General features: G+C 38.4%; 1 protein-coding gene across 1 annotated transcript in view; it reads left to right on the forward strand.

The window, feature by feature from the left end:
• Window positions 1-16,953, forward strand: part of LOC102855364 (ribosomal protein S6 kinase delta-1-like) — a 280,773-nt gene that overhangs the window by 36,953 nt on the left and 226,867 nt on the right. Inside the window, 1 exon segment of the mRNA XM_006890552.1 lies at window positions 10,337-10,457. Coding sequence (XP_006890614.1) covers window positions 10,337-10,457 — 121 coding nt within the window.

The raw sequence follows: 16,953 nt of genomic DNA on the forward strand, positions 1-16,953 counted from the left end.
GTTTAATTTTCCTCAGCTTCAGCTTGAACTTGCACATGAGTAGTTGGTGGTTACTGTTTCTTACTTTTCTGATCAGCTATTTAGTTTTGCATTGTTAAAAATAGCCCCACAGAAGAAAAAATTTTAAAAAACTTCATACTATTTTCTTTAGGGATTTAAAATTTCCCCAGTCTACTCCTCTTCTCTCCTCAGTTGTCAGGAAGAGAGTATTATTGTTTATTGAATCGATTAAGACTCATAATGATCTCTTATGAACAATGAATGGATCTGAATCTTGCCCTGTCCTGTGTCATCCTCATCATCTCTGACACACTTGAGTTTACAGTTGTAGTCACTATGTCAGTCCATCTTGTTACGGGTTTTCCCCATATTTGCTGACCCCCCCCCCCTTCCAAACATGATGTTTTTTTCAAGGACTGGCTCCTCCTTATACCATGCCCAAAATAGGTAAGACAAACTTCACTATCCATGTCTCCAAGGAGCACCTTCTCAAGACATGTTTGTCCTTCTGGCAGTCCATGAGATCTTCAGCACTCTTCTCCACCACTACATCTCAAAGAATCAGTTCTTTTTCTGTCAGGTGCACTTCAGTCTTCAAACCGACATCTTTGCTCTTCAACACTTTGGAGAGATTCCCTGGCAGCAAACTTTCCCAATGCAATATGTCTTTTTGATTTTTGTGGCTGCTGGTGTCAAGGGTGTTGCTTATTGATCCTACCAGGAGGACGTTATGTAAGTGAGAGTATTATAACTTATTTTACAAGGAAAAGATATCTAAATATACATATGTGTTTACTGATTTTCAATGAAATCTCTTTATACTATTGAATCATTTGATTGGTATGTAATGTACTTTGTGTCTTTAGAATTCTATGAATCATATTAAATTCTTATCCTTATTAGAATGTTAATATTCTGTATTTACAGCTCTGTTAAAATGGAAAGTAGTTGTATTTCCTCTGACTATGTTGTCTGCCTGTTGTACTACAGTTTTCAGCTTGATGTTCCTTTCCCCTTTTTAGAAAGAACCTTGAATCAACTTGTTGCTGGAAGACATCTGCTTTTTCCTTCTTTTTTTTTTTAAATAAAACTCTGTTTTATATTGATAATTCTGCATGAACCATTCATCAGAAAAGTCTTTCGTTGGATGATTGCATGACTTTTTATTAGAATTGGTATAAAATTTTTTAGAAATAGAATTTTTGGTATTAGGCTTCTAAACATGTAAAATAATCTTGCAATTAAAGCAGAACTTTAAAAATTTCACAATTATTTAAATTAAACATGGGAATTTTCGTCTTGAGAGAAGAACCAACCACCTAGAATTTTTTTCCATTCTGTTTATTTAGGTCTTTGTTCGCCCAGATAAGTAACGTTTTACTAATATGCTCTAGAATTTTTTTTGTTTTCATCTTTTACAGTGGTACACACTATCAGAATGCACTACTTATTTTCTTCTTAATTCTACTAAAATAATTTTAAGTAGGTTTTTGTTTACCAAGGAAAGGACGGATGCATGTCAAGGGGGGCAGCAACTGAGGCCTCTATTTTTGTAGATCCTTTACAGCTTAAACAGTCTACAGAGGGGTGAAGAAATAGAAGTGTTAATCTCCTCAACCTATAACTGACTGTTCAGAGGATTTTCAGAGGCAGTAAATAGTCCTGGAGAAGATTGCCCATCTTTCTTCTCTGGGACAACTGGTGGATTTGAACTGTGAGCCTTTGGGTTGGCAGTGCATCTCCTTACCACTAGGCCACCAGAGCTCCCTAATAAAATGAAGAGGGGGAAAAAAACCCCAACAACTGTATAATTTAATTTCAGTGTAGATTTCAAATTTCACTGGTAATATTTGGGATTGTAGCACAGCTTCTTACCACTAGGCTACCAGTGTTCCATAGACATATTTGGAAAAAAGGAAAGAAAAGAACTGAAGTAAATATTTCTTCCTGTATATAATGTCAGAAAGCTTAACTAAATTATTTCATAAATAAAATGAGAAATGTATTAGGAGAAAGAAAAGGCTCTTGGGGGGGAAAAAATCCATAAGCAAGTTGTGCTATAGTGGTGTTGATTGCAAGGAGAACATTCCAGCAAGTTTTCAGAAACATTTTTTTTCTCCACTTTATTTTTATTTTACATCGGTTTGTATATCTTGTCTATCATTCATTTATGTTGTGCTTCACATTTCTACTTTCTTATCATGTTTCAGACTATCACCCATATACATTTATCAGTTTCATATGATCAGTCACCATTGATCTGTGCCTACTTTGACCCCATCCTTTCAGTTCCTATTGGACCTTTCTTAGTTCCTTTACCCCCATCCACCTTCCACTCAATAACCTCACTTATTCTAGTGATTTGCTACCCTCACATGTACTCCAGCAAGTTTTTAATACTACAACTCACGCATTCCCTGCCATTCAGTGGTTCTGAGGCTGTAAATAATAGCAGTAGGAGATGGCCCATTTTCCTTCTAAGGACCTGCTGGTGGATGTGAAATGAGCAGCTTTGCTGTTCGTAGTCCAGCTCACTATGGACTAGGCCAACAGAGCGTCCTCTTAAATACTAAATGAGAGTTAATAAGATAAAGTTAATTGCATTGAATTATTTTGATTTTGTTGAAGTTAAGCAGTCTAAACTTTTTTGGTATAAGTATAATTATCTGAAAGGCAACATCCACTGCATGTAAGAAAACAGTTAAGGGAATATTTTAATTAAGCTTCTATTATATTTTCACTGAGTACTAGGGATGATAAAAATGAGAATTGATGCCATTGAACTGAGTGCTGGAATATTGAATATACCATGGAGTTTTGTTGTGTTGATTGCCTTTGAGTCGAGCATGACTCATAGTGACCCTATGAACAAAAGTCCTGAAGCCTCTCCACAACCATTGGCATTTGTTTAAGTTCATAGAGTTTCCTGAGCCATGTTGTTTAGGAAGTGGATGCCACTCCTGCTTTCAAACCTGTCATAGTATGTTATTGTTATGTGCCTTTGAGTCGCCTGCAATGGATAGTGACCTTATGTACAGCAGGTCTGAATCCCTCCCTTTATTGAGCCAGTCTCACTAATACTGACACACCAACTCCCATTGCTCCAGTCACTGTATCAATCCTTCTCATCCGGATCTTCTCCTCTGCTCTCTGTCTACCCTTCTGAGCATGTTGTCCTTCTCCAAGCACCAATCTCTTCTGGCCACGTGCTCAAAATAACTGAGCTTCAAAATCCTCACCTCCAAGGAGAGGCTGGGTGTCACCCTCTGCAAGATAGACTGATTTGTTTTCTCGTCAGTCCATGGTATGTTCAAGACTCTTCTCCAGCACCACAACTCAAAGATACCAATTCTTCTGTCATCCTTAGTCATTGTCTAAATCTCTGAAGCATAACAAGTATTTGAGGATACCATGGCCTGGATTAGGTGTAACTTTGCTCTTCAGCACTCTGGAGAGGTCCATGACAGCAGATTTTCCCAATGCAATTCATCTTTTGATTTCCTGACTGCTGGTGTTAAAGACAGTTGATTGTGGATTAGAGCAAGCTGTAATTGCTAACCACCTCAATCTCTTCTCCATCTATTATGCTGCTGTCAAGTGGCCCAGTGTTGAGAATCTTTGTCTTTTTGATGTTGAGCTTCAATCTATATTGAAGGCTACAGTCCTTGACCTTGTGCAGCAAGCACTTCAGGTCTTCTTCAGTTTCAGCAAGCACTGTTGTGTCATCTTCATATCATAGGTTGGTTAATGAGTCTTCCTCCAATCTTGATGCCACACTTCTCCTCATAAAGCCCTGCCTCCCTAATGATCTGTTCTATATACAGATTGTAAAGGTATGGGGACAGGATGCATCCCTGGTGCACTCATTTCTTGATTTTGAACCATGCAGTGTTTCCTTGTTTTGTTCTGAGTACTGTTTCTTGGTCGAAGTATAGGTTTCATATAAGCCCAATCAAGTGTTCTGAGATTCCCATTTTCCTTAAGTTTATTCACAATTTATTTTGATCCAAACAGTCAAATGCCTTCGCATAGTCAACGAAACAGATTGACATTCTTCTGGTACTCTCTGCTTTCTGCCAAGATCCATCTGGCATTGGCAATAATATCTCTAGGGCCATGACCTCTTCAAAATCCAGCTTGTATTTCTGGTAGTTCTCTGTTCAAGTCTTTTCTGGATAATCTTCAGCAGAATTTTGCTAGTGTGTGATATTAGTGATATTGTTTGATAATGTCCACACTCTGTCAGGTCACCTTTTTTTGAATGGGAATAAATATGGATCTCTTCCAGTTAGTTGGCCAAGTAGTTGTCCTCCAGATTTCTTGGCACAACTTGGTGAGCACATGCAGGGCAGCATGTTTGCTGAAATACATCAGTTGGTATTCCATCAGTTCCTGGTGCTTTTTTGTCAAGTCCTTCAGAGCAGCCTGCACTTCCTTCTTCATCATCACTGACTCATATATTATTTCTTGAAATTTTTATGTGTCAGCTAATTCTTTTTGGTACAATGACTTTTTATACTCCTTCCATCTTCTTTTAATGCTTCCTGAATCATTCCGTATTCTGCCCATAGATAGCATCCTTGAGCATTGCAACTCATGGCTTGAGTTTATTCTTCAATTCTTTCAGCTTAAGAAATGCTGAGTGAGTTCAGCACTTTTCATTTTTTGACTCCAGCTCCTCGCACATTTCATTATAATATTTTGCTTTGTCTTCCCAAGCGGCCCTTTGAAATATATACTCTATTCAGCTCCTTAACTTCTTGATTCCCTGCCCCCCCCACCCCGCTTTGGCTTCTTGGTGCTCTAGTGCAATATTCAGAGTCTCTTTTCACATTCATTTTGTTTTTTCTTCTTTTTAATGACTTTTTGCATTCTTCATGAACAATATTTTTATATCTTCCCGCAGTTTATCTGGTCTTTGTTTATTAGTGTTCATGGCCTCAAACCTATTGCTGAGTTGGCTTTTAAATTAATAGGAGATAGACTGAAGGTCAAATTTTTATTCCTGTGGATAATTTAACCTTCTTTAGTTTTTGAACTTGCATGTAAGCAGTTGATGGTCTGTTCCACAATCAGCACCAGGGAAATAAACAGGTTCATTCTGGAGAGTGTGAAACCAGACTGCTTCTTGGAGACAAGGATTCTGAAGCTCCATCTTTCTTGTTTGGGGCGTGTTGCAGGGAGGGACCAGTCCTCGGAGAAGGGCATCATGCTTGGGAGGGTGAAGGGACAGCGCGAGAGAGGAAGACTCTCAGTGAAATGGATTGTGTCAGTGACTGGGGTAAGGAGGTAGGTGTGTTAGAGACATGTCAGGATAGAGTAGGGTTTAGAGCTGTTATACTTAGGGTCATTATGAATCGCAGATGACTCAATGGCATGTAACAACAACCAGTGAGTAAACACACTAGTGTGAGATGAAGAAATAAGACTTTAATCTTGGGATTGTACTTCCTGCTCTGACAATTTAGGTAACTCTTTTTTCTAGTTTATAGTAGTTTTAAAGATTGCTTTTACTACTTTCACATATCTGCCAAATCTTCCTTTAATCCTGTAGTAGTGTGGGTCTGCTATAATTTGATATATTTTTACAGTATAAGTGTAGAACTTTTCCTCCTCACGACAAGAAGTATTTTCATGTATTCAAACTTGAAAGTACAGTAACAAAAAAATATGAAAATCTAAAATCACCTGTAATGTTTCTATTCAGAGATGTTTTACTTTTCTTTTGTAAGAAAACTGTTGGTAGGCTCCGTTGGGTAGTAGATCTCGTTCTGTCTTTCACTGCAAGTACTGTCTCTGTCAGTATATGCTTGTAGAATTTATCTGGTTCATTGCCTTTTTAAAATAAAAATCTCCTTCCATCCTAGTGACCAGTCCCACAGCATAGCTATGCATCGTAAACATTGTATGCTTGATTTTCCCCCCTGTTTCTTCTGACTGATTTCCCAGTATTATAGTTCTTCTCCAATCCATTGCTCTACTCTTCATCTCTTTACAAATGCTAAGAAATCTTTTTGCCCTGATTACCTTTTATCTGCTAATGATTCTTAAATATATGTACACATACACATATGTGTGTGATAGAGGAAGAATTGATACCTTTAGTTGTGCTGGAGGAGAGTATTGAATATACCAGGGACTGCCAAGAGAACATATGGTCTGCCTCAGAGCTGATTAAACCATGTTGCTTTTTGGAGGCAAGAATTTTGAAGTTTGGGACATGTTGCCAAGAAGTCATGTTGCTGGGAGGGACCAGTCCTTGGAGAAGGACATCTCATGTTTGGAAGGGTGGAGGGTCAGCACAGGAGAGGAAGACCCTAAATGGGATAGATTGACACAGTAACTGGAAATGGGAAGCAGTGTGTCGGAGATGGTGAGATTGGCTCAGGATAGGGCAAGGTTCAGAGATACTGTTTGTAGGGTCGTTATGAGTCATAGTGGACAGCACAGAACAACACCAACATAGGCATAAAGGCTCTGGTGGCCTAGTGGTAAGAGGTTGTGCTGCAGTTCCCCCAGTTCAAATCCACCAGCTGCCCCACGGGAGAAGGAAGGACAATCTCCCATGTTATTTCCTGCCTTTGAGAGTATGCTAAAGGGTCAGCTATGGATTTGTTCTGACTTGATGGCACTTAACAACAACATAACATATATATTTATATTTCCGGTCTCTCTCTTAAATCCCAAACCATCTGCCTTACTGAAAATCTCTAACTAGATGTTTCACAAGCAGCCACATCATGTATATCTAAAACTGAACCTTCCACTTTTTTTTTTAAAGCTTAAGGAACTAAAGAACAAATTTAAGCCCCATATCCCAATACTTAATGATGCTATGGGTAGAATACGGAATGATTCAGGCACAGAGTCACTATACCAGAAATAATTGGCTGACATAGAAGAATTTCATAAAACAACGTATGATCAAGAGGCCATGGTGATAAAGGAGGAAGTTCAAGCCACTCTGAAGAAAGTGGCAAAAAAATAAACCCATAGGAATAGCTGGGATATTGACATACTGGGATATTGAAATATTGACATATTTCAGCAAACAGATGCTGCTCTGAACATATTTACCAGATTGTGCCAAGAAATCTGGAGGACAACTACTTGGTCAACTGACTGGAAAAGATCCGTATTTATACTCATTCTGAAAAATGTTGGTTTAACAGAGTGTGGAAATTATTTAACAGTATCACTAATATTACATATAAGCAAAATCTTGCTGATGATTATCCAAAACTGACAGAAACAGTACATCAATAGAGTGCACCAGAAGTGCAAGCTGGGTTTAGAAGAGGCTGTGGTACTAGGGACATTGAGACCAGTATGATATGGATCTTAACTGTATCAGCGGAATATCTATCTGTGTTTCATTGACTATGCAAAGACATTTGACTGTGTGGATCATAAAAATTGTGGCTAATATTGACAAGAATGGGAATCCCAGAACACTTGATTGTCTTTATGTGAAAAGTACACTTGGATGAGGAAGCAGTTGCTATAACAGAGCAAGGAAACAGTGCATGGTTCAAACTCAGGCAAGGAATGTGGCAGGGACATATCCTATCTCCATCCTTTTTCAGTGTATAAGCAGAACAGATGATTTGGGAGGCTAGACTTTATGAGGAGAATTGTGGCATCAAATGGTATCTCTATTTGCAACTTTTTGAGAAAGCACCACACCGCCTTCCACAGTGGTTGCACCATTTTACACTCCCACCACCAGTGAATAAAGGTTCCAGTTTCTCCACAACCTTACAAGCATTTGATGTTTTCTGTTCTGCTAAATTTTGCTATTCTTACTGGGGTGAGATGATATCTCATAGTTGTTTTGATTTTTCTCTTTCTTAGAGCTAGGGATTTTAAACATTTCTTCATGTGTGTATTTGCCATCTGACTGTCTTTGGAGAAGAGGCTGTTCATATCCTGTGCTCATTTTTTAAATTGGGTTATTTACCTTTATTTTGTTGTGTGCTCAAGTATTTTATAAATTCTAGATATAAGTCCCTTGTCTGACATGTTATTACTAAATATTTTTCCCCAGTCTGTGGCTTCCCTTTTTATCCTGTTGGAGAAGTTTTTGGATGTGCATAGAGATTTGATTCTTAGAAGGCCCCCTTCATCTGTTTTATCCTCTTCTGGTTGTAGGTTTTTCAGGATGCTTAGAAGACTGTTTATGTTGTGGATTAGGACTGGCAAAGGGGAGGTAAAATTTTTTCTGTATGCAGATGATATGATAGTTTATTTAGAAAACCCTAAGTTTAGACTCAGCAAGAAAACTACTAGACATAGTTGACCACTTCAGCAAAGTGGCAGGATACAAGATCAACATACAAAAATCAATTAGATTTCTCTACAGTAATAAAGAACTGGAGCTGAGAAAAACAATACCCTTAGCAATAGCTAATCACAAGATTACTTAGGAGTAAACCTAACCAGAAGCACAAAGGATCTGCTTAAAGAAAATTACAAAACATTATCATAAGAAACAAAAAGAGAACTGGGGGGTGGGGGGTGGGGTGGAAGAATATCACTTGCTCATGGATAGGAAGACTTAATATTGTGAAAATGACAATACTCCCAAAGGCAATTTACACGTTCAATGCAATACCAATACAAATACCAATTCCATTCTTCAATGAGATGGAAAAGACAATCTCCAATTTAATTTGGAATGGTGGGTTTTCAAAAACTCTCTGTAAATGGCACTGGAGGAGATTGCCCATTTCTCTCCCAAGGAGCAGTGGGTGGATTCAGTGAGGTGCCTCCTTTGGCTTAGCAGTGCAGCTCTACCCACCAGGCTACCAGAGCTCCCAGTAACATAATTTAAAGGGCAACTAAAAGGACATAATTTAAAGGGCTCCCAGTGGTAGAATGTGAAGCTCATTTAAGGTCTGTTTTGTGAAGACTGAAGGACAGCATCAGTGAAACTAAGACCTCATGCTTTAAATAGTTTTTCTTTGAAAATTTTTTTCATTTTCTAATTTTATCAGAATAAAGCAAAATAGTAATTCAAGACAGTAAAGGTAAACTTACTTGTTACTGAAATGAAATAATTTTAAGGACAGTCTGGTCAGGATTCATTTGCTTCTAGAAATCTTAGTGATATTCTAAGTTGACAGGTTATTAGTGCAAAAATACTCATTAATTTTCTAAGTAATTTTTTCTTCATTGTTTTTCAGTTTATTTATACTTTAGACTAAAGTTGAGTATGTACTATGATAAAAATTATCTACATATAGTATTTTCTGTTGCTAAACAAGCAGGTGTCTTTTTTTTTTAAAAAAAAGGGCAGTTTTGAGACAGAGTATATGTTTTGACATCTTAACTTATTTCCAAGATCAGTAGTTACAGTTTATCAGTGGTTTCATTTTATGTGGATCCACAATCAGCACTCATAGTAGCAGCACAAAGACATGCTGCATTGGAGAAATGTGCTGTCAGGGACCTCTACAAACCTAAAGAGCCAGGATGCCAGCTTATAGACTAAGGTGTGCCTGATTCAAGCCATTGTCTTTTCAGTTGCTTCCTGTGCATCTGAAAGGTGAACAATAACTAAGAATGACAGAAGTAGTATTGATGCTTTTGAATTGTGGTTTTGGAGAAGAATATTGAACATCCCATGGCCAGTCAATAGGACAGGCAAATCTGGTTTGACGGGAGTCCATCCAGAATACTCGTTAGAGGCAGGGATGGTGAACTTTTTCTTACTTACTTTGGACATGTTGTCACAAGGAGCCAATTGTTGGTGAGAGACTTAATGCTGGGAAATCTAGAAAGCCGGTGAAAGAGATGAAGACTCTTAATGTGATATGATAGATTGACACAGTGGGCTTGGTGAAGTATGGTGGAGATCATCAGCGTGTACACGGTCAGCTCTGCTGTTCATAGGATGGTTATGAGTTGTAGACTACTTGACAGCACCTAAAAGTAACATTAACAGTTAACTGTATGTATTTCTTAGTAGTTAATTGACTACTGAAATTTTTTAAGATATTAATTGGTATTTTATGTATTGCCTTCTTTATACCAGTTTGACTGTTTTTCCAGAATGAAGATAGATGTCTGTACTAGCCTTAATGTTTTTCCCAGCATGAAGAAAACAGTACTGGTTTAACATGAATTTTAAAAACCAAAATAGAAGAGTTTGAATAAGAATTGCTGCTTTATTTCAATAGCAAATATTAACAGTTAATGGTAGGTTGTTTATACTGTTTAGAGCACAAATAAGTTTCCCTTTGCATGAATGTTTTGAATATTTCATGAAGTGATTTCTAGTTTAGAAGTCTGAACTTAAATAGATACACGTATGATTTTTTTTCCTTCTCCATAGATAATCGTATGGAAGAGATACAGTGACTTTAAGAAGCTACACAAAGAACTCTGGCAAATTCACAAAAACTTATTCCGACATTCAGAATTATTTCCTCCATTTGCTAAAGGAATAGTATTTGGTAAGTGAGCATTTTGAAATAGGTATTTTTTTTTTTTTTAAATTTTTTTTGTGTGTGCGTGTACCGTCAAATCAGATCTGACTGGTACAGGAGGATATTGCGCCTCCTTCTCCGGCAGAGCGTCTGGTGGATTTGAACCGTGTTCCTCTGGGATTGCAGTGCAGCTTCTTGCCACTAGGCCACCAGAGCTCCCCGAAATAGGTATTTTTGAAAAGTGATTATTACTTAATTATGTATATCTCCCAAACCCAGAAGTAGTGTACTATGAAGTCAGAAGCCCCTCTTGTTAAGGTAATTAATTCAATAAGCACTTGAAATTTTAAAAAAAAAATTTTTGTATAAAATTTCATTAATTCAAAATAAGTTTGCTTTTCCCTTTCATGAAACAGCAGCAATCCCAAGTAATTTATTTGTCCATATTTTGAAGTTCAAAAGTCTGAAATCAGTACCAAAATCAAGGTGTTGGTAAGGCCACACTCTTTCCAAAATTCCAAGGTAGAATTCATCCCTTATTCCAAGTTTTGGTGGTTGCATCTCTCTAATCTTCATTGTTTGCATATTGTAATCTATCTTTGTTCCATCTTTATAATATTTTCTCATCTATGTGAAATCTCCCTTTGCCTTGTTATTATAATGCCTCTTAGGATAGCATCTAATAGCCACTCAGGTATTTCAGGATAATCTTCTGCATGTTGTTGTTGTTATGTGCCATTGAGTCTCTTTCAACTCATAGCAACCCTATGTACAATAGCCCTGAAACCCTTTCTATGCTGTTCCAACTTTACTTTTCTGACACATCTATCCTCATTACCCCAGTTACTGTATCAATCCATCTCATCGATGGTCTTTCTCTCTCTGTCCCTCCACCCTTCTAAGCATGATCAGTTCAGTTCCAAGGATCAGTTCATCCTTGCAACCTGCCCAAAGTATGTCAGATGAAGCCTAACCTGTGTCGCCTAACTTGTATCTCCTTCAGTAATCCCTTCAATACCCTCTATGGAGTAGGCATATCCAAGTCAATGAGAAAAGGAGGTACAAGGCAATGATGAGTGGGTTTGGAGACAAGAGGTAATAAATGAATAACTGGCAGGCTCTACCAGCATTCCTCTCTTAAAGCTAATGCTTCTTGAAGAAATGGATGCTTCCAGGGAGAAAAGAATAAACTTAAGATGAGTGCTAAACATCATTTGCCTGAATATAAATACTCAAAAAGAGGAGGAGAGAAAAAGTGTATATTTTGTGTATGTATAATGGAAGCATGCTACAAGGACACAAAAGTCAGTTTACTGGTCTAGTGGCATGAACGTGCACTGCAATCCCAGAGGTATGTGGTTCAGATCCACCAGATGCTCTCCTGGAGAAGGAGGGACAGTCTCCTCCTGTACCAGCCAGACCCGATTTGATGGTACACACACAAAATAATAAAATAAAAAAAAAAAGTTACTTTAAAGGGGCCTTTATGAGCTATAGCTAAAGCAGTTTATTATCAAAACAATTTAATACATTGACAGATTCTAAACATTAAGAAAAACAAGTACATGTGTCCATAAATGATAAGACAGATTTGTTGTTGTTATGTGCCATCCAGTTGAATGCAACTCACCGTGACCCTGTGAACAGCAGATCTAATCCTAGCCCTAACTTGTGTCATCCTCATCTTCTCTGATATACTTGAGCCCACTGTTAAAGTGACTGTATCAATTCATCTTGCTAACAGTCTTCCTCTCCTTCACTGACCCTCTACCTTTCAAGCATGTGAGATGAAGCACCCCATGTCCAAAGAGGTGAGATTAAACGTCACCATCTTTACTTCTGAGGAACACTTTGGTGGCAAACTGTTTCATAGCAACTCTACATACAACAGAACAAAACTCACTGCCTATTGCTATGCTGTCCACTCAGTTGTTGCTATGTTGAGCTCACTGTTGCAGTCATTATATCAATCCATTGCATTGAAGGCCTTCTTCTTTTTCATTGACCTTCTACTTACCAAGCCTGGTATCATTCTCCAGGGACTGGTACCTCCTGATAACATGTCCAAAACATGTGAGATCAAGTTTCACCATCACTCCCTTTAAGGAGCATTCTGGTTGTACTTCTTCCAAGATAGCTGTCATTCTTCTGACAGTTCATACTAAATTCTATATTCTTCCCTAGCACCCTAATTCAAAGGCAGCAATTCTTCTTCAGTCTTCCTTACTCATTGTCTAGCTTTTACAAGCGCATGCTATTGTTGTTGAGTACTGTAGAGTTGGGATTGACCCATACCTGATCCTCCAACAGGTTTTCTGAAGCATGTGAGGGAAATGAAAATACCATACTCAGGTAAATCTGAGTCCTCAAGATATTTGGATTTTTTTTTAAATAAATTTTTATTTTATAGTGGTTTACTTACAGAGTTCATATACATTGTTTTGCCACACCAGATCTTTCCCATTTCCTTTACCCATCCCTTACTCCACCCTTCAAATTCTGTGACCCTATGATTACTTGTGCTTCTGCTTCCAGTAGTGCATGTGTACGATGATTAGTGGAGTTAACCCTCTAACAATTTTTGTTGCTACTCTACCTGACCCTGCCTCCTTTCTGTGACCTGCTGGACTGACTGCAGCAGGGAGTTTTCCTGAGTGACAATCCTTGCCTGTGGTTTGTTGCCCTTCAGCTTTGGCCTTGTAACTCTAGACCAGCTGTGACTGAGTAAACTATTTGTTATAGGAACTGTCCTGTCCAAATTACTGTGTAGATTCCATTTTTCTGACTGGAGTCTGACCGTGACTTGGGAAGTATGTTTGTATTTTGGCATCAAGCATCAAGGATCTTTCAGCAGCTAGAGTTAGGAAATAAATATAATATATAAATATAAGTATGAAGGACTCTGGTGACTTAGTTGATAACATGACAGGATATTAACCTAAAGATCAGTGGTGTGAATCTACCAGTAGCTCTGTGGGAGAAGGGTGGGCAGTCATCTCCCCTAAAGATTTGTTGTTGGTTTTATGTGCCATCAAGTCACCTGCGATTCATAGCAACTCTACGTACAATAGTTCTGAAGCCTGCCAGTCTTACTGACTCCAGCTCACTTACACCCATTGGAGTAGTCACTCTATCAATCCATCTCATCCAGGGTCTTCCTCTCCTATGCTGTCGCTCTACCCTTCACAGCATGATGTCCTTCTCCTGGCCACATGCCCAAAGTATGTGAGACGTAGCTTCAAAATCCTAGCTTCCAAGGAGAAACTTGGGTTCACCCTCTCCAAGACTGACCTATTTGTTTTCTTGGCGGTCTATAGTATGTGCAAAACTCTTCCCCAGCACCACAACTTGAAGACAGCAATTCTTCTTCAATCATCCTTAATCATTATCCAGTTTTCTGAAGCATAACAAGAAATTGCAAAGACCATGGACTGGATTAGGCACACCTTAGTCTCTAGATTGACACTGTTGCTTTTCAGTACTCTGGAAAGATTCCTGACAGCAGATTTATCTAATGCAATTCGTCTTTTGATTTCCTGACTGCTGGTGCCTAGAGTGTTAATTGTGGAGCTGAGCAAGTTGGAAGTATTAAAAATCTCCTTCTCTTCTCCATCTGTCATGGTGCTGCCAATTGTCTCATTGGTGAGAATCTTTATCTTCTTGATGTAGAGCTTCAAATCATATTGAAGGCTGTAGTCCCCCTGAGTTCTAGTAATCAAGGTTGTGTTGCCTGCATAATGTTTACAGCCTTGGAAACCTGATGGACAATCTCTCTGAATTGCTTTGAAGGCATTTCTCCCCCTTTTTAAAATATAAAAATCTCAACTTACTGCTGTCAAATTGGAACGGACTCATAGCTGAACCTCAAGTGGGCTTTTGGGAGGCTGCATATTACACAAGAGGTGATAGCCCATCTTTCTGTATCAGAAGTTGGTGGATTTTAACAGCCAGGGAAGTGCTTGCAACTCCCTATGGACTCTATAGTGTGCATGTATTTTTAGGAGTGGCATCCACTTCCAAAATGGCTTGCCTCCAGATACTCTATGAACAGTGCTCAGGCCATTTGTTCATAGGGTCGCTATGAGTCTACTACGACTCAATGACACCTAACAGTAATAACAAACGACAACATAGAGAGAGCTATGTTGGCCTACTGGACAGAAAGTTATGCTACCAAGCCCAAGGTGGGTGATTTTAATCTGCTCCCCTCAGACCTGGTTCAAATGGTTTTTTTGTCTAACATTCTTCTAGGTGGTATAGCACTTGTCTCTGCATTGCTGTACAGAGGTAACTCATGGTTCTGTGATGCTGAACACTGTGACACTGATGTGCCAAATGTGATAATGGTTACCCGTGGTAGACAGTGTTTGCTGGAGCTTCCCGATTAAAACAAGTGTGGAAGCTGGAGTGGCATCCACTTCCGAAATGGCTTGCCTCCAGAAACTCTGTGAACAGTGCTCAGGTCCTTTGTTCATAGGGTCACTATGAGTCGACTACGACTTGACGGCACCTAACAATACATACATACATATAAGATATATATATATTACACAGGGAACTCTGGGGGTACCTTCTTGTTGTTAAGTGTTGGTGAGCTGAGTATGACTTATAGTCTGTGTATAGATATATACTTTCTTTTTCATTGTTTGTTTGTATGAATATGGTTCTTGTCTGTCAGTTGTCAGAGGTAGCTTGCTGCCTGCTGTGATGCTGGAAGCTGTGCAAACGGTATTTTAGTACCTGGGGTACACCCGTGGTATACAGGTTACAGTGAAGCTTTTAGATTGAGATAGACTGGGAAGAAGGACTCGCCATGGGCTTCCAAAATAACTAGTGTTTGACAACTATGAACAATAGAGCAGTGATATCAGTCTAGAGACTAAGGGGTGCCTAAGCCAGGCCATTGTCTTCATAATTCCTTCCTGTGCGTTAGAGAGCTGGGCTGTGACTAAGGGTAACAGAAGAAGAATCAATGCCTTTGAGCTGTGGTGCTGGAGAAGAGTATTTAATATACCATGGACTGCCAAGACAACAACCAAATCTGTCCTGGAGAGGGTGAAGCCAACTTGTTCCCTTAAGGCAAGGATTTTCAAGCTCCATCTCACATACTTTGAGCATGTTGCCAGGAGAGACCAGTCACTGAAGTAGGACATCATGCTTGGAAGGGTGGATGGTCAGCGCAGAAGAGGAAGACCCTGAATGAGATGGATTGACACAGTAACTGGGGTAATGGGAGTAAGTGTGTCGCAGACAGTGAGATTGGCTCAGGATAGGGCAGGGCTCACAGCTACTGTGCATAAGGTTGCTATGAGTTGCAGTTGACATGATGGCACATAACAATATATGTAATGCTAGAGAATTCTGTGGTATAGTTTCTAGGAAGTCTGAGCAGTAGATGAAGCACTTCACTGCTAACTGAAAGGTCAATAGTTTGGATATACCAGCCATTCTGCAGAGGAAGATATGGTAATTTATGTCTGTTAAGATTTATAGCCTTGAAAATCCTGTGGGGTAGTTCTAGCTCTCCAGCAATCCAGCAGTGACTGATGGAGAAAGATGGGAAGTCTCTATGTTTTAGTTCTGACTTGTGAGAAATAAGTAAGAATTTATTCTAGTTTAAATTTCTATCACTGTGATATCTATCTATCTATCTATCTATCTATCTATCTATCTATCTATCTATCTATCTTATATATCTATCTCTATCTCTATCTCTATATCTATATCTATATCTATATATTCTATATTTATTTATTTATTTATCCTGTAGAGGTAAGGCTTCCTTTATGTTTTGCTATAAATTATATCCTTGTATATTATTGCCCCAACAACATAAATTCATGATTGCATTTTATGCAGCTTGCTGTTTATATAATTTAGATTTTAACAAATGGAGTTACAACCCAAATACATGATAAAACTGGGCATAATATTCATCTGTGAATTTACCTTTATTGCAGATCTTTGTCTCGTCATAGAGCTTTGAATTGCTATCTTCTACCACCCTTCCTTTTAGCCTGAATAACTTCTGATAGCATTTCTTGTAGGTCAGGTATGGTGGTTATACTCCCTTAACTTTTATCTGAAAATTTCTTAATTTCACCTTCATTTCTGAAGGACAGTTTTTCTGGATGCAGAATTCTTGATTGGCAATTTATATTTTCTAACACTATAAATACCATTTTTTTGCCTCTGGCCTCTGTAATTTATAAGGGGAAATCTATAGATAAAAATATCTCTGATAATGTGTACTTATTAAGCATCTCTTGCATCTGATAATTTTCCTTTCAAGAGTCTCTCTTCGTCTTTGGATAGTTTGATTATAACATATCTCTGTGTGGGTCTCTTTAGGATCCCTGATTGAAATGTGTTGCATTTCTTGCATGTGTAGAGTCACATTTTCCATCAAATTTGAGTAGCCATTATTCTAAAGTATTTAGTCATTATTTCTTAGACTTGTCTGTAACTTTGATTCTCTTTTTCTGAATTTAATATATATATATTTGATATGTCCTAACAAGAT

This window comes from Elephantulus edwardii, unplaced genomic scaffold (genome assembly GCF_000299155.1).
Source record: "Elephantulus edwardii isolate Elephantulus edwardi_28Jun2011 unplaced genomic scaffold, EleEdw1.0 scaffold00090, whole genome shotgun sequence".
Classification (NCBI taxonomy): Eukaryota; Metazoa; Chordata; class Mammalia; order Macroscelidea; family Macroscelididae; genus Elephantulus; species Elephantulus edwardii.